The following is a 22127-nucleotide window of genomic DNA, read 5'->3' on the forward strand; positions in this document are numbered from 1 at the left end:
CTCCCCGTGTCTGAAAGTGTACTAGGGCATCTCCATTCCTCATATGACTTATGGCTTTACTCCATGAACTTCTTATAATAGCCATCTTAAACCACCACTTACTAAGCAACGTCCATGTGCCTGCCACTGTCATAATTCTGTCCTCACAACAACCCTTATAACCCAATCTTAGAGGTGATAGAAATCAGACACAAAGATTTTAAGTGACTTGCCGCTCCATTAACGAAATGTCAGGAGCCAGGATTCAAACCTAGAATTTTTGGGCTCCAATTCAATGCCTTTTTTATGCTGCTTCTCCACCAACCACTTACCACAAGTGTGCCCACCCTCTTGTTCCATGCAAGGAGCCCTACGCACCAGTGGCAGGATCCAATGAAGGCTGCTACTTGAGGAGTGAACCAGAAAACCTCTGCTCTAGACAGGTGCCCGGCCCTGCTCTCTCCCTGCCCCCAGCATTCTCCAGCAGGTGCTACTGGCCTTGCAATGAGCATTGAGCAACGCTTTGAAAGGCAATCTTCAACCAAGAGCAGCACTGCCCAGAGTGTGGTCCACGGGCCAATGTCAGTCTGTGATGATATGAGCACAGACTGGAGAGGAGGTGTTTAGAAAATCACACGCCAATCTGACTGAGTAATATACACCTGGTGTAGCTCATAAAAATCAAAGGGGTCATATGTTGTACGTAATTGCTTTTTTTGTTTCCTGTTTCTGATTATTCTATTTAGAAAAGCTTTGGTCCACAACAGATTGGAAATTTAAGAAAATGGGCCCTTTGTGTTTCTCCCATGGAAGAGCAGATGGGTCAGCCTCTGAGACTGACCCTTGGTTATTTATGAAAACAATAATGAAAGCTGTTCCTACGATTTGACAGCACTTTCTGGTTTTAAAAGTTCTTTCACATACAACTCCTTCAGGTCCACAGCAAATGCGATGAAGGCAGAACAGGAAGTGTGTCCATGTTACAGACCAGGCAACTGAGACTCAGAGAAAGAGTGGATGATTGTCCAAGAGCAAGGAGCCAGAAAGCCGTGCAGCCTGGACTGAGAACGTGGCCCTCTGACCTCTGTTCCTGCTCAAGGACTCTTTCTGCTCTCAGTAGACCTGCCCCACAGGAAAGAACTACTCCCTCCCCCCTTTCAGGTCCTCAGAACACAGAATTCCTGACCTCTCCCCCCAAACCCTCAGTAACATGCCACAGCCTCGCCACCTTCCACAGGGGACGGCCAAACAGAGAAGCACCCTTGGGAAAGATGTCTGCACCGTCAGATGGGCCCAAATGGGGTGTTTCCAGATCCTTTTTCTTTGCGTTGCGTCCAGGAACACGTGTCCTACGCAGCAGCCAACACGCTGTGCACTTAATAAATCACCCAGGCCTTTCTGCTCTGCCGAATCTGGCCTCTATAATTTGCACGTTAGTCGGCATCATCATGAAGCAGTTGTGAAAATAACCCAATCTCTTAGACCACAAGCTTTCTAGTTGACAAGCCCCTGAGGCTGAGGTGAGAGACAGACTCCCAAAGACGGTCGTCGGGATGCCTGCCAGAGGCTTCAGGAATGCCAGTGAGCTCCTAACAGCCCGCCCACATCCTGTACTCGAGGTCTCACTCTCCACTGGGGCTTGGGGACAATCATGCAATCATTGTGGTTATTAATATTTAAGACTATCTGTATGCTTTCCTTCATGAAAAAATACAACAACAAAACTCATTGAAAAGAGTCCCTGATGCTGATGCAAACTCCTGAAGGATGTCCCTTTTCTTGCCCGAGCCGCCTCGGACGTGGGAGAACGTCACCTCTAGGTATGGAGAAGGGACAGTCAAAATAAGGGGCCTTCGGGGTAAAAGGAGCACATGGAAGCTTGCACCCCTCTCTCCTATTCCTCCTCCTCCTTACATACCTCTTTGAACAGCCTGCTTGTTCTGCCAAGGCACCAGACAAGACCTTCTAGTTTCGGGCCAATCTCTAGCTCCCTCATTAGGAGAGAGAGTTCCAGAATCTTGAGAGGCTAAGACAGAGGGGGATGCCCAGGGGAGAATGAGTGGCAGCTAGTCTCTGTCTTGGAGGAGAAAGGTTTGGTTGGAGGGAAGAGACAGACCATCTGCCCTGCACACACACAATGGCAGCCTTCCTGAGGGCCACGGGTGATGGGTCCTAGTGCCTCCCACCGAATATTGGCAACTCCCCTGGCCCTGGGCACTGCCCCTAAGCCAAGGCCTTGGGCATCATTATGCCCTTTGTAGCCATATGAGAGTCACCCTGCCCCCCTCTTATTTTTGCCTCTACAACCCCTGCCCCTCACCACTCACTTTGGGTCTGAGGAACTGTAGTCAAAGAAAGCAAGAAGACAAGATGCACTTGAAAGAGAAAATCCAGAATCTCTCCTGGTTTTCAGTGTGAAAAGAATAACATATATATAATATTTTTAACTCAAAATGGCCTAAGATTAAACTTGGGAGAAGGTTAAGAAGACTTGGGCATGCTCAGACCATGGCCACCATCAGGAGGCACATAGGAGCCAGGTGGCTGCAAACCACTGTGAACCCTGAGAAAGAAGACACCTACTAAGAAGGGCTCCTGGTGGCTAAGAAAATTCTAGTAGAAGTGCCTATTTTTCACTTGAGTTTTCTGGAAATTCTTGCTTTGCTTCCCATGGCACCTCTGTGCACTAAGCATTTTTGTCAGATCTCATCAGGATCAAGCCCAGACAGTTTCCTACCATCTCCCTTCCTGACTTTGGCGGCTGACTCAGCCAAGGGACCTCCCCGACCCCTGCCCCCATTGCCACTGCCACCTGGTTCCCACCCTGGTTTAACTCTTGTTTCTTCCTCTCTCTGCCTACAGGAAAATGGACAACTGCCGACCCCTGGCAGCAGTGGGTGGCTCACCATGCCCGGGGGACAGAGGCAGCCAGAGACGCAGCCCGCGCTCATGCACTCCAGGTCGTAGTTCTGGCAGGTTTTGGCACACTCCAGCCCTTCAGCCCGCGGGTTGTCAGCAGGACACACCAACTTGACCATGGGAGGCTGGCAGGACAAGCTCCTTTTACCTTGGAGATGGGAAAATCAAAGAGGCCATCAGTGACTGGGTGAATAGACCTACCTTCTATACTGTCCTGTTGTCCCCTAGGTGCGGTCACTCCATTCCAGAGACACAGAGCTGCCCTTTCCTGGGATGGGGTGCTGCCCTACCTCCTGTGGGTCTAGTCTGAGCTCTGTTCCTTGTGTGGGACCAGATGGCAGCTTCGTCTACTCAACCGAGCTTCTGGCCTTTGCCTACACTGAAGGTGTCTCTCTGGATCCCAGCATCCCTCTGATGGCCACACTCCACATCTCCCTTCACCCTGCTATAGAGGGTTGCATTGAACCAGGATGCGTGGTAGAAATGTCCAGACCCAAGCTTTAAAGGACCTGGGTTTGGGTGCTAAAAAGGAACCTCTATGGGCCCCAACAGGACATTCCTAAAATTGTTACCACTAACTTCATCACAAAAACTTGAAAGGGCCTTTTTTCACATGTCACCCTTTGTCCAGCCACTGGCCATCCCAGCAACTCTATTTACATTTGCAACACTCCATCCCTTAAGACCCCCCGCTGACCTCCCTGCTTTCCCATTCTCTACTTGACCACCATCTGATATACCATATATTTTACTTATTTCCCACCCCACCCACTAGAATATGTGCTCCATGAGCACAGGGTTTCTTATTTATTTTGTTCATTGATATATCATATTTCCTGACAATTAGCAGGTATAATGGCTGATTGAATAAATAATGACAGCAGATGTCTGATACAGCCCCTTTCTTTCAAAAATCCTGATGCACTTCATAGCATGTATATCTTACTAGACATACCACTTACAATCTCCTGTGGGCACAGAAGCCAGAATCTCTAGCCTTATTTTTTAAATATGTTTTATTGATTTTATTATTTAAACATTTTTTATTGATTTCAGAGAGGAAAGGAGAGGGAAAGAGAGAGAGAGGAACATCAATGATGAGAGAGAATCATTGATTGGCTGGTTCCTGCATGCTCCCCTACTTGGAATCAAGCCAGCAACCCAGGCAAGTGGCCTTGACTGGAATCAAACCTGGGACCCTTTAGTATGCAGGCCAATGCTCTATCCCAGTGGTCGGCAAACTGCGGCCCCTTGAGTGTGGCTCTTCCACAAAATACTACATGCGGGCGCACTCGTACAGTGCGATTGAAACTTCGTGGCCACACTCAAGGGGCCAAAGAGCTGCATGTGGCTCGTGAGCCGCAGTGTGCCGACCACTGCTCTATCCACAGAGCCAAATCAGCTAGGGCTCTAGCCTTATTTTTATATGGAAACTTTTTGTTGAGAAATTGAAACCCTAAAAGATTAAATGGCTTTTCCAAGTCACACAACATTTTAGGAATTTCCTGACTTTGAAAAGGATGATACCTTCCAGTGACTAGATTAGAAGATTCTGAGAGTTAAAGACAGACCCAAGAGACACAATGAAAGGGAAAGGTGGAATGTGACCAAGATGCTTCAATAAAAGACAGCATGAAGGAGAAAGAGGCAGGCTGCAGTGACCTACAGGTTTACTATGGGCTGAATGTTTGGGTCCCCAAAAATCCATATGTTGAAATCCTAACCCCCAAATGTGATGATATTAGAAGGGGAGGCCTTTGAGAGGTGATTAGGTTATAAGATGGAACCCTCACAAATGGGATTAGTGCCCTTATGAGACTCCACAGAACTCCTTAGCCCCATCTACCATGTGAGGACACAGCGAGAAGGCATCAGCTATGAGCCAGGAAGAGGACCCCCAGCCAACCATGCTGACACCCTGGTCTCAGATTTTCAGCCTCCAGAACTGTCAGCTATAAATTCCTGTTTATAAGCCACCAGGCTGTGGTGTTTTGTTATAGCAGGCTGAACAGAATAGGACAAGGTCATAAGTTTTTCTTTCAACTTGTGAGCCACCCAGTGCTTGGGACTTTGACCCAGCTCCAGACTGAGAGATGCTTCCCAGTCCATCATGTGGGGGGACCAGTCTTCTCACCCAGGGCAAGCTGGCAGACAAACACATGGCACAGAGCGGGGCCACAAGGAAAGAGGGCATCTTGAAGAAAGTGAGAGGCAGAGAGAGGAGCGGTCAAGCTAGAGGTTGAAAATAGCCCACTTAGCTGCCTAAAGCAGTGGTTCTCAACCTTCTGGCTTTTTAAATACAGTTCCTCATGTTGTGACCCAACCATAAAATCATAAAATTATTTTCGTTGCTACTTCATAACTGTAATGTTGCTACTGTTATGAATCGTAATGTAAATTTTTGATATACAGGATGGTCTTAGGCGACCCCTGTGAAAGGGTCATTCGACCACCAAAGGGGTCGCGACCCACAGGTTGAGAACCGCTAAAGGCATTCTCTCCCGGCTGCTGGGAGGGCCTATCTAAGCAAGGGTGACCCATAAATGTGAATATGGTCCCACCGTGCTGGCCCGGCCCCTTCTCTCTTCCAGGCCTTGTCCTTAAACAGCAGCAACTATTAGGACCTTCGAACTAAGAGGACAGGTCCAAACTCTCCTTTTTCAAATACACTTTCTAAAGAAGTGTCCTTGCCAGCAAGTCCTTAGGAAAAAGGAGGCCATTGCAGGCAGGTGTTTTCACCACAATCAAGGCGCCCGACTCACCCAGAGCTGCTCACCATGGACTGAGGTCACCATGGGGAAATTAGAGGCCTCACTGAACCCACCTGCAGATAATTCAGTCTTTCCCAGGTCACAAAAGAAAATTCTTCCTGCCTCAACAACTTGGGTTCACACATACCAAGAAAGGTGTGTCTAGTCCTGAGAGTCACTCACACGAACAGAAATAGTGGCGATCCTGACCTGTGTCTGAATGGACACGCACCTCGGACAGCAGCCCAGCCCTCTCCCCTCTCCATGCATAATAAGTCTGGGTGGCGGGAGGAAGCACCCTTCCAGGGGCCAGTACTCACTGCGGTGAGACAGGGGACCGAGAGGACCGCTGAGGACAATGTGCTGTGGCAACAGGCTTCCCGGGGCTCCGCTCGTGCTGCAGTGCATGAAGCCGTCCTCACAGTAGCTGCAGAGGAAAAACACAGCTCAGCTTTGCAAGAGCGGCTACAACCACCACCTCTGTCTCCTCGCCTCCCACTCACTCTGGGCTCCTTTTCCTAGAACTTAGCACACTGTAGCTTGACATATATTTGGGTTTTTATTGGTTAACATCTCTCTCTGTCTTGGACTATAAGATCCAAGAATGCAGAAGCCATGACTGCTCTTGCTCGCCATTTTATCCCCAGCATCCAGCATAGGCTTTGCATAAAGGACTCGATTTTTATTTTTTTATTTTTTTTCTATCTTCCAATCCCAGCCCTGTCCCCTAACATGGGTATCTATTTCCCTAGCATCTAGTCTCCTAAATGGTCCCCAATGATCCCACATCCTGGTAGCCACACCCCTGTGTAACCTCCTCCTCCACTGTACAAAGTTTGGTCTGTGTGACCAACAGTGCATGGCAGTAGCGACATACCATATGTCACTTAAGATGAGGTTATAAAAGACTGTGGCTTCTATCTCTCTTGAATTACTCACTCTGGGGGAACCACACCATGAGCAACCTTTTCCTGTTCTGAAGGAGTAGAGATTTTTGTCTCTGTTATGGTGAGTCTACCAAATATTAGTTATTTCATCTCAAAACATTGGTTCTACCTACTTTTTGCCAGAACTGTATTAGGTGTTGGGGATCTGGGTCTGACATATGTTCTCTACCCTTGGGGAGGTCACAGTCTAGAAGGATAATCAACACATTTCACTGAAACCCAAGTCTAATGGCCTCAATTGCTTTAATACAAGTGTAAACAGCCTGTTGGGGGTACATTAATTGAGAGGGGCTGCAAGTTAATCTCACTGGAATGATGAGAAAAGTTTTATACCAAATGCAACATGCAGACCTTGTTTGAACCTTGATTCAAATGAACCAATTTAAAATAGACATTTTGAGACAATCAGGAAAAAAGTGAACATGGATTGAATGTTAAATGTTATCAAGGAACTATTGTTAATGTTAGGTTTTTATAAGTACTATCTATTGGAAATACATACTGAAGTATTTTCACATGAAATGAGGTAATAGCTTGGGTTTTCTGTAAACTATTCCAGCCTCAAAGGGAAGGAGGGAGTAGATAAACTAAGAATGACAAAGTGCTGATAATCACTGAAGCTGGGATGAATGCATTAGGGATCCTTACGCTATTCTCTCTCTTTTATGTCTGTGTGAAATTTTCCAGAATCAGGACATTTTAACTGTTCTCCCTAGTAGACTGTCAGCTCCTTTGGGGCCCACACTGTCTGTTCATCTTTAGATGTCCCGTCTCTAGCCCAGCATCAGGGACTGAGCAGGTGCCAAGGAAGTGTTTGCCCAACAAAGCTTCTGCTACAAATTTTTTCTGTGACCATGACAACCCTGCGGAAACTGGCCGTGACAGAGGACCTGGACGAAGGGCAGCAAGAAGCAGGCACTATTTAGAGCTATTTTTCAAGAATGTGCACAAGCCAGTCGGGACAGCAATGCACCACTGAGGCAACACTTCTGTGATGTCTTTTCTTCTGGTTCAAATGTTTCAACCTGAGCCACTGACAAGAGGCTGAAGGGGAGAGGGACAAGGAGAGCCCACGTTTCATGTTCTAGAAAAGGGCCCAACACATGATCGTTGGCAATAAAAATCAAGGAATTCTATTGCCAGCCCACAGTTCTAGTTTCCCACGTAGCAAGAAAGTCAGAAGACCTGGGCGCAGTCCCAGCTCTGCTCTGACTTCCTGTGCAACTGCAGACAAGTCACTCCCGTTCTGAGGCCTCAGCTTACCCATCTGTGAAATGAAGGACTTTCCTTTCCCTGGTGCTTGCACTTACCACATGGTGTGGTGGTCTGAGAAGATGTCTTCGGGCTGGAAGATCTCACCATCATAGTAACAGGGGCACTGGGCCTTAGGCACGCAGTCTCCCCTCTCATCCAGGTAGAGTCCGGGGGGACAGAAGCAGCCCTCCAGGCAGAGCTCGGTGCATTCCTCATCCGGGTAAGAGAGGGAGCGGCAGGTCATGTTGCAGGGGGTCCCACACTGCAGGTACACCTGACCCTGTGGGCAGCTCAGCGCTAGGAGAGAGGGAGAGGAAGGAGGGCTCAGTGGAAACATTAAGATGACAAGGACTTGGGGTGGCCCCTTGCAGCTGTGACCCCCCTCCCCAATTATATCTGTATGGTCACTGCTTTTCTTTCCCACTATGAGCAAAACTGTATCTTTATGCTCACAAATGTCTATTATAATTAGGGATACACATATTTTCTCTGCGTAACCAGAAGGGCCATGCTAGTCATCGCTGAATCCTCAAAACCTGGGACATAGTAGAGATCCTGCTGGGTTGTGAAGCTGTGAATATTAAAAGGAACAAGGATTAATGGGCAAGGGCATTTCTCCCACAATGATAATAACATAATGGCCATAATTTTTTGAGCACCTATTGCATAGCCTGCTCTTTACACACGTTTTATGCCTTTCACACCTCTTGCAGTGAGTTAGATCTCATATCGCCCTTTCTACAGATAAGAAAACTGTCACTTAAGCTAAGTGACTTGTCAGGGTCATGCCTCGAAGGCAGAGCAGAGGCAAGATTGGAACCCAGCTCTCTGTGAACCAAAAGCTCGTGCTCCTAATCATTAGGCTCTAAAAAGGTAACACTCCCTTAGGAGCCATGCTTTTGGGGACACACCAGTCACATAGAGCAGGGACACTCAGACTGATTCCAGCGAAGTAGGCGGCACCCACGTGCCCATAGCCTCCCTCTCCCTGGCCTCCCACATAGAAATAGCACAACAGACAAAAGGCAGAAGGAAGCACGGCAAAGTAGCTAAGAGAGGGGGCTCTGTAACCCAGATTCCTGCGTTCAAGCCCCAGTTCTGCCATCAGTTAGCGAGGTGACTTTGAGTAGTTTCCTTCCTGGAATATGATGACAGTACCCACCTGGATTGTTGGGGCAGTTACGTGAGCTAACGTGTTCAGAGGAATGCCTGGCCCAGGGCAAATGCTCCGTGCTGTTATTGCGTTATGATTACCCTGGAGACGCAGCCCCAGCTCAGGTGGGAGGGGTGTTCCAGAGGAAGGTCTGGGCCTGAGAGACCGGCCCTCCTGGATTCTGGCGGACACATAACCTACCCTCTGTGCTCCCAGCAGTCTCATGGGCACCCCGATGATGCAATTCTTTACTGGGAGGTATGGGAGCAAACCGCTTCCCTGTTGCCAATCGCTGTTGTCCAAGAAATGAGACCCTCGCTCTGGGGACACTGCTCCTGGGGCCATTAGGATCCTTCCCCTCCGTTAGAATCCATTTCTACCGTGAAGCCCACTGGCGGAGCATTTCACAGAAGCTGTAAAAGACAGCCCTGCCCTGAACCTCAGAAATGAGGGGGGCCTCTCCAGAGGTGCCCCGCAGCCTCCCCTCCTGCACCTGCTCTGGGCCTGGTATTTGAGGGTAGCTGGGGAGGAAGGGGGCTCTGTAACCATATTACATATAGATTTTCCTCTGGACCAGCAGAGAGGTCGGGTCATTGGGTAAATAATTAGGGCAAAGGTGGGTGAAGATGGGGTGTGTTGGGCAATAAAGATGGAAGTCCCTTTCAGTCCATTGAACCCACCATGATAAGGGCATATTTCGCCCATTAAAGGAGCAGCTGGACCCAAGAGCTGCTTTTACGCTCTGACGGGCTCTCGCTAGAGCTGGCTTGGAGCCGTGTTAAATGGTTCCTTCCCCAGAAGAATGCACAGTTCCATCCCAGTGTGCTCCCACTGTGTGCCAAGGGTTGTGCTAGGCTCAGGGATGCAGAGATGGTAAAGCTTGGTCCCTGCCTTCAAGGAGCCCACAAAGCAGCTACTAGTATGTCGTCAGTCCTTGCTCCGTGAGTGTCCCCAGTTGGTGTGACCGCTCCTTCTGGATGGAGTCAGTGATTTAGGGAGCTGTTTTTTCTCGGGAAGACAAAGTGAGAAACAGGATGAATCCAAGAGTCCTGCCCACCCTCCTTGGGCTCAGAAGACCAACCCAAGGCCATCCAGTTCACCTCCACATAAACCCATAGAGACAGATTTCTCTTCCGTATCTTAAAGCCTCAGGAGTCAGGGAACTCTCTAATCCAATCTCAGTCCCTGTGAAAGCTGTTATCCATGGAGGCTAAGGACAGCTGCTCTTGGGTGATTAAAGAATATTTAGGTAAGCCCTCAGCATTCTGGGAGAATGTCCTAAAGTAGGAAGTCCTTCGGATGCTATCGCACACTGATCAGGCATCATTTCTAATATTGCTGGACAAGCAAAGCAGATTCACAAACATCACATCATTTACCCCTCATTACTGTCCCCAATATCTAAACAGCAAACACTCATGAGGACCTAAAGTCTGGACAGGGACGTGAAGGGCTCAAGATCTCATGCTGGCAAGTGACAGGCAAGTAGCCAGAAGGCCTCAGCTTTTTTGTGGGATTGCTTTGACTCAAAACATGAGTTGGTTCAATAAACCCCATACCTAAACTCCTCTTCAAATACATGATATTAAGTCCTTTCACCATTCCTCATAGCTCCTATTTTCCTGCTTCTGTCAAGATCACCAAATTTTTGTCTCCAAACACATCTACCTAGCCCAGGGGTGGGCAAACTTTTTGACTCGAGGGCCACAATGGGTTCTTAAACTGGACCGGAGGGCCGGAACAAAAGCATGGATGGAGTGTTTGTGTGAACTAATATAAATTCAAAGTAAACATCATTACATAAAAGGGTACGGTCTTTTTTTTTTTTTTTTTTAGTTTTATTCATTTCAAACGGGCCGTAGTTTGCCCACGGCTGACCTAGCCCTAAAAATGACAATATCCAGCACACCGTATCCTTCCTGAATACCTTCCTCACTTCAATGCATCATACTACTATTCTAGCATGGAAACAACTCTTTTATGCAAAAAAAAAAAAAAAAAGTATTTTAAAAACCTAACCTAGTATGTCACCTCCAGAAAGCCTTCCTTGGTTGCCACTGCAGTAACCTAAGTATCATTTCACTCAGTGTGTTAGGAAACTAGTAGGGAACCAGACCCATCTTTGTCTCAAAAAGGAAGATTCAGGTTCTATGCCACTGCCATTTCCTCACCACACTGGGCACTCAGCAATTATCCCCTGAGCAACTACATTAACAACAAAAAGTGAGCACAATCCATCTACTCGGGGGACCGGAGCATGGGGCAGATTCAACTCTCCTGCCAGAACTAACAGGGCAGAGTGAGACTCTAATGGTGTCATTCCACTTCACACGACTTTATACAATGCCCGAGATTTGGGCCAGGAGTCCACCGATGGTTCGTCTGAACTTAAGAGCAAAGGATTGGCGCGTGCCTGTCCCCTTGCCTTCATCGGGATGCAGGGACCCACTCACTCCACAGTCTGGCCATACATGCAGCCAACACTAGGTGGCAGCAGCCACAGGCAATCTCAGCTTGGCAGGGACACCAATGTTCTAGGCCTCCAGGTAAGGGGTCCAACTTGCCCTTCTGAAACAGGAGGAGTAGCCAGGCTGTCCTATGGGTGAGCCAGCCCCCTCTCCCCCGTGTCCTGCTGGGAGATGGGAATGCAATGTGGCTGCAAATGAACTGTTCCCACACGCTATGCCTGTCAGAAGCCCCTGGGCCGGGTTCGGAATGCAGGAATGTAGGCAGAGCAGAGTAAAGGCCATGTGCATGGAGAGGGAGGGCATCCGCGGCAGATTCTGTTGGGTTTCGGGGAGGGGGTGGCAGGCAGGGAGGGCACCCACCACAGAAGCTGGGCTCCCGCCACGCGACGTGCACCCCTTTCCGGGCACAGGCAGCGGCGTAGTTGGCCACGGCGCTGCACAGGCAGTCCCGGCCATCGGAGCAGGAGCAGACGTCGTAGTGACAGTTCTGCAGGTAGGGCAGCGGGCCCACGGCGTGGTGGCAGGCCTCGAACTTGGGGGACGTCAGGAGAGAGCACGCCTCCTCCGCGAACTTGGCTGTGGGGGAGGGGAGAGACGGGGAGCCGGGCTTAGCGAGGGCACGGCCACAGCCTGGGTGCCCCGCACCCCCAGGGATAACATGGTCTCCTATTCTGCGATCCTCATCCCAGCTTCTCCCTCTGCAGCACATGCCGCCGAAACACCCCTTGGCTCTGTGATTTTTCTTCCCTGGTCAATATCCTTCCTAATTACATTCCGCTTAAATTCATAAGAAGCTGTATGCCCAGGGCACACCTCCTGGCAGAGATGACTCTGCAAAAGGCCCCTCCAGTGCATTTATCTGACGATAATTCAATTCAGTTTGGTGGCTGCTGCCCCAACAGACTGAGAAGGTCCAGGGGTGGGAACTACGTCCTGTTCTTTCCTTTCCCAGAATCTGGCCCACGAAGGGTGCCCAATAAAGGGGCCTTGAAGAATAAAGAATAATCCAGATGAGGGTCAGCAAATGCTGGTGGGAAAAAACCCGAGCGCTTCCCTCCCCCAGCGCCGGGCGCCCCGCCCCGTGGAGCGCGCGGGAACGTGGGGATCTCGGGGCTCCGCGGGCACCTCGCTTTCCGCGGGCTCCCGCACGCACGTACCCAGGCGCGGGTTGAGCTTGCAGGGGTCGCTGTGCTGCTGCCGCAGGTCCGCGCAGTCCGCGTGCAGCTTCCACGCGTTCCCGAAGTCCTCCACCAGGGGCTCCACCAGGCCCGCGGGCGTGCGGAAGTCGTCGCCCTTGTTGCCGTTGAAGTTCCCGCACAGGCCGCAGGTCCTCCCCGCGTAGACCGGGGACAGCTGCGGGGAGAGAGGCCGCCTTGGAGCAGCTGCCGCAGACGCAGCCGCGGCCTCCTTTCGCTAGAGTGGTGGCTTTAATAACAAACGCTCCCGCTCCCCGGGTGAGAGATGCTTACGAAGTTAGTCAACCGCAGCTAAGCCCTGGGCTGCAGGAGGAAGAAAAGAGCTGAGCGCAGGATGGTTTCCCACCAGCTCCAACCCCGTTCTTAAACCAGCAGTCAGAGACCCGGCTGCTGCGGGGGCATTTTAGAGAACATGCAGTCATTTACTGATGGCGACACTGAGTCCAAGGGAGGGAGAGGGTCTTGCCTGAGGTCAGGGAGTTGGGACCAGTAGCCAGGTTGCTGCCACCCTCGCCTGTCAGAGCAGATGCCTGTGCCAATGGGCCCTGTCACCCACGGGAATCAAGTGTAAAGTCAATGTCTTTATTGGGCATTCATATCGGTCACACATGTGGGCCAAAGAGGCTGAGTCGGCTATGGGTCAAGTCCTCTCAGAGCTCACATTTGGTGACAAAGAATAACACCTTCTGGCCCTGCTGGTGTGGTTAAGTGGTTGAGCTTCAACCTATGAATCAGGAAGTCAGGGTTCACTTCCCGGTCAGGGCACATGCCCTCGATCCCCAGTAGAGGGGCGTGCAGGAGGCAATGATTCTCGTCATTGGTGTTTCTATTTCTCCCTCTCCCTTCCTCTCTGAAATCAATAAAAATATATTTTTTTAAAAAAAGAATAACACCTTCCCATCTGTACTTAACTCGGCCACTGAGTGTCACTGAAGAAAAAAAGCCCTGAGCCACGAGGACTGTAGGGGTTGCGATTAGAGGAGGTAAGGTCTCTAGGGGTTGTGATTGGAGGAGGTGGGGTCTCTGGAGCACCCTCTGGAGGGTGACCTGGGGGGATCCTGGGGTCCAGCTCCAGGCCATTGGCATGTGGCTCCTTCTCCATGCTTCTGCACCCAAAGTGCACACTCAGGGACAAGCTGGGGAGTCGAGCCCGTCTCTCTGGGGCATGGCTGGTGTGTATTGAGAGGGCCTGGTTTAAAGATGGCACGGGGTGGGGCCCCAAGTCCTGTCTGCCGACCTGCATGTAATCCATGCAGCTGAACCGGGTCCCTGTGTTCTGAAACCCTCATGCGTGGCCTGGGCCCCGTGTGGTCATCTCTTGGATGACACCTTCCAGTTTCCAGCTCTGATTTAACAAAATGCAGGAGGAACAATCTAGCGGAAGGTTCTGGACCCATAAAAAGTGTATCCAAGTAAATATCATTAATGCGAAAGAGGGTGGAGTATGGTTTCTTGTTTGCTTTACAATGATCAAGTGTTGGCCCCCGAGGCACCCAGTCCTCCCCTGACCGTCCTATTTAAAATGTAACTCCTCCTGGCCCTGGCACTTCTTGCCCCCTCCTCTGCTTTATTGATCTCCCCAGGATTTAGCATCTTCTAATACATGATCTAATTTACTTGTTGGTTTTGTTTATTGTCTATCTCCCCCACTGGAATTTACACTAAATGAGGCAAGGATTCTTATCTGTTTTGTTTCACTGTTGTAACCTCAGCCTGGCCAGTGGTGCCCGTGGACACGCAATAAGTATGTGTTGAGGAAATGAATGCTTGACCAAATGACTGAATGAGTTCATGAATGAATGAGTGAGGCTGAAATGCAATGCCAACAGGGCCAGCCCTGAGCAAAGCAGCAAAATCGGTGACAACTCTTCCTCCTCATCTGCATCTCAGCACCCTCTCTTTCCTCCTCATTGTCAGGCCTCAGTGACCTCCTACCCCGGAAGTGCCCTCCTGTTCATCCCTCCAGGCCTGCCATCACTCCCATGCCCCACTCTTTAAATGATATCTTCTTCCATCCCCTTGGCCTGTTGCAGGGGTCAGCTTGCCCAGGGATGAAGAGTGGGTCTATCCATGGAAATCAGGCAGGGGCTGGCCACCAGCCCTACATAAGCCCAACACCAGAGACTTCCAGAACACGCTTGCTATTTGAAATTAACCTCGGATCAGTGACACTTCTGATAACTGTCAGAGGTGCTTTCTACACTGCTCTGCCTATGGCTGAGTTGGGCCCTGGGTCTCAACCAGCAGAGCCCGGCTGCCTGGACTACCTGGCCTTCAGGGATGGGGCATCTATACCTCACAGGCTGAAAGGAGAGCAGGGAGTCCCCACAGCACCTGGCCGGCCTCCTCTCTGTTAGGTGTGCTCACCCTGCTCCTCCCTGTGACCTGTCTTCAGCTAGAGTCCTCCACTGGGCAGCCCCCACAAACCCCGGGGTCAGCACGGTGATGCGCCCGCCTCCTGGTCCATCCACAAATGCCCCCTTTTGTCCTCCAGACCAAAACACGGAGGGTGTTCCCACAGCCACAATGTCATCTGCTCCTGTCCTGAATCTTGACCAGTGGAGTCCTCCTTCTGTTAGCTAAACGGACTGAAACCCAGCCCCAAAGACAACCCTGCATTCCATTCCCACAGAAAGAGTCTTCTCGGGAGAGAGAGAGAACAGAGAAACCCGAAGAGAACAGCCACCCGGACAAGACGTATGGGCCTGCTGACTCAGGGAGAAATCACACAGATGGAGACCGCCCTCTGTGGGGAGGGCAGGTTCCTGAGAAAGTGACATGCTATTGAGACACCTCCCTTCAAGACAAGTGAGCAGGAGGGGACGTTAGAAACCCAAGTTCCAGTCCTCACTCTGTAACCGAATAGCCATGGGACTGGGCAAGTCACTTTCTTGCTCCAAAAATGATGAGTCTTTATTTCCAACTGTAAATGAGGGGCTGACAAGATCTCCTCGTGCTCTATGGGCTGTGGTCATAGGGTTTATTTTTTACAAAACGGGGGGGGGGGAGGAAGTTAATTTGGAACTCTCTTGGGGACTTGAAAACAAGAGAAAGAACATGACATCATCAGGATGGAGGACGCCAGGAACTCATCAGGGATACCCTAGACGCCCATCACAGTATTATACCCTTAAGCCCTGTGGAACCTGGTACTTGGGGACACAGAAGGGGACTCTTCAGGGATCCTAGGAATGACATAGGGCAATGGTTCTCAGAGTGTGGTCTCGGGAGGGTCTCTGATGCCCTTTCCAGGGACCCTGCAGGCCAAAATATTTTCATAATAACACAAAGACAGTGTTTGGCTTTGTCCCTCTCATTCTCTTATAAGTGTGAAGTGGTATTTCCCAGAGGCAACATGACAAGTAACATCGCAAAGATTGAATACGTACAGAAGTGGCTGTGAGACCAGCTGTCTTCTATTAAGCCAGCCATTAAAGAAATTTGCAGAATTGTAGAACAAGGATATTCTTCTCAATGCTTTTTGTTTTGGGAAAAAGTTTCCTCACCCCCTAAAAATGTTATTTATATTAATCGGTAGTGGGTTTATTATTGTTATTTCTAAATAAATTCCTAAGTACATATTTTAAATGTCTCTGGTTTAACTTCTAATCTGGTAAATATCAGTAGACATAACCTTCATAAGAGTTCTTGAGGTCCTCAATCATTTTTTAAAGGACAAAGGCACCTGAAGACCAAAAAGGGAGCAGGACTGGTCTAGTGGGCAGGTTGCCACCCACAGAGCTGCTGGGCTCTGCCGCCAGCCAGTGTGTAGCACTGGACACGCCTCCCAACCCCCAGGAGCCCAGATTGCTTTGTTTATAAAATGGCAGTGACAATTCCGAAAAAAATATAGAGATTGCTATCTAACTGTGACCCCATCACTACGGAGAGCAAGGGGAAGTGGCCCTGGACTGCACAGGCCCAGGGCCCAGGTGCGGGATCTGGTGATGCCCAGTGCAGCCCTCCCTGGCAATGGGACGGCTTTGTCCCCTATGGGTGCACGACACAGACTTGGCTGCAAGTGCCAATCTGGCTCTTCCCTTGCTGCCCCAGAGACACCCCTTCTCCCAGGTTTTGTTGCAGCCAAGAGGCCGGGCAGCAAATCTGCCCTTCCCAGCCCCTTGGGAGCCCACCTCTTCAGAAGGCCCTAGGGGTACCAGAGCCCCAGGCGTGAGAACCCCTAGGACAAACAAGGAGCATCCAGACAGCAAGCACCAGCCTCTGGTAAACAAGAGAGGCCTGTTCCTCCCTCTGGGGGCATAGGGCCTGCGGAGAAATGAATTCTTTTCCCACACACAAAGCCACTCTGCCCACAGCACAACGGGCACTTTGTAAGGCTGGACTGCGGGGAGGCAGTGATCAGCGGGCCTACCTTCACCAGCAGTCTCCCGCGGCCATCCCAGTCCAGCTGCAGGTCTTCCCCGTAGCTGAGGCGCACAGAGGCCATCACGGTGTGCTGGATGCGGAGGTCACCTAAAACCGAGAGGGGCAGAATTTGGGCTGAGATGGGGAGAGGGTAGCGTGGTGGCAGGCAGATGTATCCTGGGGAGAGATGGGGTGCCTCACGAAGAACTGTAGCAATGGAAGCAATCCATCATGGGGACGATGGAGGTGTCCCGGAACCTTAAAGGGGTCTCAGGAGGATGGGTGTAGTGCAAATAGGATTCCCAAAGAAGGTGCCTCTGTATTCTTGCTGTAGCCGGCCATTCCCCCTATTGCCACAAGGCGGCGGCCGCGGCTTATGCATCCATAGCTTGCACAGGTGCCCTGAGCCAAGGATCTGTCTCCCATGGGACCCCTGAGGCCTGAGCATTTCTTAGGCCCCTCTGCTGCTGCACGACCCTTCCAGACTGAATGACTCTGTCCTCACAGCTGAGCGATACTGTGCGCTCTGGAGGAACATGTCATCTCATGGGCAGACACACAGCGTTAAACTGACACACAGGCATGCTGTGTGCCCACTGGCCCCAGTTCACCAGCTGTGAGCAATGCCAGGACAATGGGCCGATGGCCATGAAGAAGAAGACGAGGGGAGGGGTGTGAGAACCACTTTGAGGGTGACGTTTGAGACCATGCTGGGCAAAATGGCACAGTGCAGCCTGGCAAAGCACTGGACAGGTAGGTTGCCCCCTGTCGTGGGTCACAGGGTCACCTGGCTCTGTCCCATGACATCCAAGGGTCTTACTCATCACCAGCCATTCCTCCAACCTCTCGGTGACAGTCTTTGATCCTTTTCCACCTCAAAGTAGAACCAGAAACATGAAACCCAACCCTCAATTGTCCCCTTGGCTCAAGCTGAGTGGAGAACCGTCTGGGTCCCGCTTTCCCTCTACACTCTCTCCCAGGCCTGGAGCAGCCTCCTCATCTCCAGCATCCAGCCATCTTCCTGTGCTTGTCCTCCTCCTCCAGGAAGCCTTCCATTCTTACAGGGATGCATGCCAAGGATACCCAGCCTGCCCTCCAGAGATAGCACTCTCCTATGTTTCTACAGAAGGGGAAGCAGTGAGCACAGCTGAGGGGCAGGTGCTGTGGGAGCTGGGCCAGCCCAGCCTGTAAGAGGAGGAGGGACCCACCTTGCAGGAGGGGTAGCTGGACATCCTGGCCATCTATGGCGATTCCTCCCCCATGCTTCAGCTTGACCAGGCTGTTGTGCAGGCTGGGCAGGCGGGCGGTGACTGAGCGGGTGCAGACAGCATCAGGGTCATCGGCACACTGCCATGAGGGGCATGCAGAGTGACGTCACCACACCCCGCCAGCCCAGCATCCCAGCCCAGGACCCCTGGACTCAGGGAAAGACTCCAACTCCACACAGCCTCTGGCCTTCTCTCACAGGACACCCCACTGTCACAGCTCCACCGCTGTGAATGGTGCCCCTGGAGTTGTGCAGCAAGAAGGTCCTGAGCCCAACCTATCCCCCTGCCCAGCTTCCCACGGCTCCTGTGCCCTTTCCTGTCTGGGTCTGGTCTTACATGAGGCACCCCAGGCCTCTTGTTCCTTTGGCCTATTGTCTCAAAGCGAATCGGGACTCAGACCCTCAGGGGAAGCCCTACACACTCTATATGTCCTCCCCTTGGCTCCGTTCTCTAGAGAAAAGAAGCATGTCGTGTACACAGCAGCTCAGTAACGAGGGACCACTCATCCCACCCCGTCTCTCCTCTGCTGCCTCCTGACAGGCACCTGTTGAGCTCACCTGCACGGTCTCTATGACAATGGAGAAGGAGTGGTCCTGGCAGTCCCGGGCCAGCAGGTACTGGCAGACCCCACTGAAGGTGAAGTACCTGTCGTCAAAGCTCTTGAAGTGGGACTGTCCTGTGATGATACACTCTCCTGCAGGGGCACAGAGGAGGGGGGATTAGGAGGGGGAGTGGGAGGAGGAGGTCAGGAGGAGGGGGGGGTCAGGAGGAGGAGGGGAATCAGGAGGGGGAGGGGGTCAGGAGGGCAAGGGGGAGGTCAGGAAGAGGAGAGGCCTTTGCCGCCCTGGCATTGTGGGGGTTCCGGACCTGGCCCACCAGGAGAGTCCCCACATGCAAGTGGGCAGAAAGGCCAGCCTGGAGGGCTGATGAGAGGGTGAGGGGGCCCTATTGGAGCTCAGCAGTGCCGAAGCCAGGACCCCATCCTGCTCCTCAGCTGAAGGGCGGCTCTAAGGCCTCCTTATGGGCAAGTTCATGCTGGACTTCAGTCAGGCCAATGGGGGCCCAGGAGGTCACCTTCTTGGCCCAGGCTGACAGGTTTGTGGTGGGAACAAGGATTCCTCTTCATCACCCCACAACTCAGAGCCCTCAACTCACCCCCACCCAACTGCTGACCCATCCTCTCCTGGCCCTGTGCTGCTCACCTAGTGCACCTGGAACCAGAGATCACACATCCTGGGAAGTGTCCATGCAGACACTCCACCAGGGTCTCCCGTGGTCCCCGCTGGTCCATCCAGCCTAGGGCAATCCCATTCCCAATGACCCACTGAAGCTGAAGCAGGCATATGGATCCTTTCCCATCTCCCTTGAGGTATTTCCTCTCACCTTTGCTTTCTACTCTATAGAAACATATAGACATACACCACAGCGGTTCCATAAGTAGGGAGCCCCCATGCCCCACCTGAACACCCCTGATCTCCAGACAGCGGGGGCTTGCTCCCCATTACACTGATGTACTTTCCCCTGGTAGGGTCCTACAGCCAGTCCCACCCAGCCCATCTCCAGGAGCAGGGGCTGGGCTCTGTCCCATTCAGGGGTCCCCAAAGGCCACAGGGAGATTCTGGCTGCCCATCTGTCAAAGGCAAGCTCCACAGCCCTCTGCCTGCCACCTGCACCCATGTTTGCACTGAAAGGCACAGTAGGTGCAGGCAGAGGCTAGACAGCACACTTTGTACCCAGGTGTGGCCTTCCTTTGGCATGTGTTGGAGGCAGGGGTCTGGGTGCAAAGCCCTGGTTATGGTGACTGCCCCTCTGCCTGGTCCTCAGGGCAGCTGACCCCTTCCAGCATGGCATGGTTCAGGAGGGCACACTCAGCCCAGAAGAAATGGGGAGAAAGTAGGGAGGCTCCAGACCATTCTCATCAGCATCAGCTTCTGTGATGATCAGAAAGATGTATTTTGTCTTTGTCCCTGGTTCCTGACACATACCTTCTAAAATCCTGGAATATTCTGGGTATAAGAGCATCTTTTGTTCTAATGAGCCACTTTGGGGGGCCTCAGGGTGGGGCTGGTCACAGAAAGATCAGGCATGATTAGAGGGCTGGGACTTTCAGCCTCACCCCCAACCTCAGGGACGGGAGGTTTACTTAATAGTGATTTAGTTGGCCATCCTACCTAATAAAATCTCCACAAAACCCCAAAACAACGGAGTTTGGAGAGCTGCCAGGCTGGTGAACATATCCAGGCAGGAAGGTGTCACACCCCACTCCACGGGGACAGAAAATCCTGTGCTGGACCCTTCCAGACCTCACACTGTGTCCTTTAAAATGCCCTTCATAGCAAACCTGTAATAGCACGTCCGGTGTCGGCCTTAGTTCTGGGAGCCATTCTAGCAAATATGGAACTCAGGAGGATATTGTGGGAACTCCCAACTTGGAGCCAAGTCAGACAGAAGTAGCTACCCTGAGGGCCCAATGCTGGTGCTTGGCATCTGAAGTGGGGGGCAGTCTTGTGGCCCTTAACCCGCATGGTCTGTTACTGTCAGAATTGAATTGAATTGTGGGACACCCCGTTGGTGTCCAGAAAGTCAGAGAACTGGTTGGTGGGGGCGGAGGGGAATCACACACAAATGGTGCCAGACGTGCTGGGAGTAGAAATAAACAGATCACGCTTCCCCACTGCATTGTCCCCCAAGAAGGGTAAAGGAAGGGTCCCTGTTCATGGAAGTCAGAGCAGAACAGGACGTAGGAAGGGCCAGGTCATCCCCAAGGATTGTAAACGTGCTGGAACTCCATGTCCACTGATGTCACGGGAAAGCCACCGTCTTCTGCAAACACCATGACCTGGGCCTTTGTGTCAAATGCCTCGACCTTGTTGCAGTAAAATGGGTGGGAATTTTCCCTCTAACCTTCCTCTGTTTTCACAAGAGCACTCTTATCTGAGAAGAAATTGGACTTCCATTCTCTTCGACCGACCATGCCCAGGAAAAGAGGGTTCATCAAGAAAATGCGCAAACATTCAAAAGCACAAAGTTCAGGGCTAGCATCTAATCCTCCGATCTGATTTCCTGCTCTGACCCCCACTGCTTTGTGTTCCAAAGTTTCTCAAGAATCAGAAATCTAAATATTTTATTTAACTTATCTCCTTAGTACACTTGAGGGATGGAGCTGCAAGCACAGGAAAACCATGGACCTGGACGGGTGAGCTGCTGGGGAGCAGTCGGCCCTGGGAGCTGGAACAGCAGCCAGAACAATGGGGTCCATCCTCGGCCCGGGGTGAGCGGGACACCCCAGATGTTCCCATTCAGTCAGTCAATCAGCAAAAGGCAGCCCCCAGGAAACAGCTGGCCCATCGCCAGCCAGAGAAGGTGGGCAATAGAAGTTTGGTGAATGAATGAAAAGCAGATGATTCTTAACATAACACAGAAAGCAGAACAGCCAGAAGTTAAAGCAGATCCGCCACATGAATGAAGATGCTCCCTCACTAAAAAAGAAAAAACCATCTCCCATCAGATGAGACTCGGTACCTCTTCTGAGCAAACCCTTTGTTTGTTGTGCGGGAGCCTCCACGGGGCTGCTCTGCTCAGCTCATTTTTGTCCGTCCTTACCCAGGCAGCTACAGAAGGACCAGCCCACAGACCTCTAGCAAAGCAATTCAGACTTCCCCCCAATGGAAAAATTCACCAAAGCCTGCCTCTAAGTCACCATCACATAAACTCAACCAAATGTACAAGGTGCATTTCTAAGAATTCTGTGGGTATCGCCTCATTTACTGCTCCCCTGAGCTGGTTGGTCACTAAACAGATGCAGAAACTAACACAGAGGAAAAACTC

The 22127-nt window shown here is 51.3% G+C and overlaps 1 protein-coding gene across 1 annotated transcript in view; it reads right to left on the reverse strand.

Annotated features, from left to right (window-relative positions):
* The window catches only part of VWF (von Willebrand factor), a 119320-nt gene that overhangs the window by 60854 nt on the left and 36339 nt on the right, over positions 1-22127 (reverse strand). The window contains exons 11-18 of the mRNA XM_059681979.1: positions 18857-18993; positions 18240-18378; positions 17039-17139; positions 12628-12823; positions 11831-12046; positions 7906-8146; positions 5969-6075; positions 2886-3046 (exon numbers count right to left, since the gene is read on the reverse strand). Coding sequence (XP_059537962.1) covers positions 2886-3046; positions 5969-6075; positions 7906-8146; positions 11831-12046; positions 12628-12823; positions 17039-17139; positions 18240-18378; positions 18857-18993 — 1298 coding nt within the window. The remainder of the gene's footprint in view (positions 1-2885; positions 3047-5968; positions 6076-7905; positions 8147-11830; positions 12047-12627; positions 12824-17038; positions 17140-18239; positions 18379-18856; positions 18994-22127) is intronic.

Source organism: Myotis daubentonii, chromosome 2 (assembly GCF_963259705.1).
Source record: "Myotis daubentonii chromosome 2, mMyoDau2.1, whole genome shotgun sequence".
Classification (NCBI taxonomy): Eukaryota; Metazoa; Chordata; class Mammalia; order Chiroptera; family Vespertilionidae; genus Myotis; species Myotis daubentonii.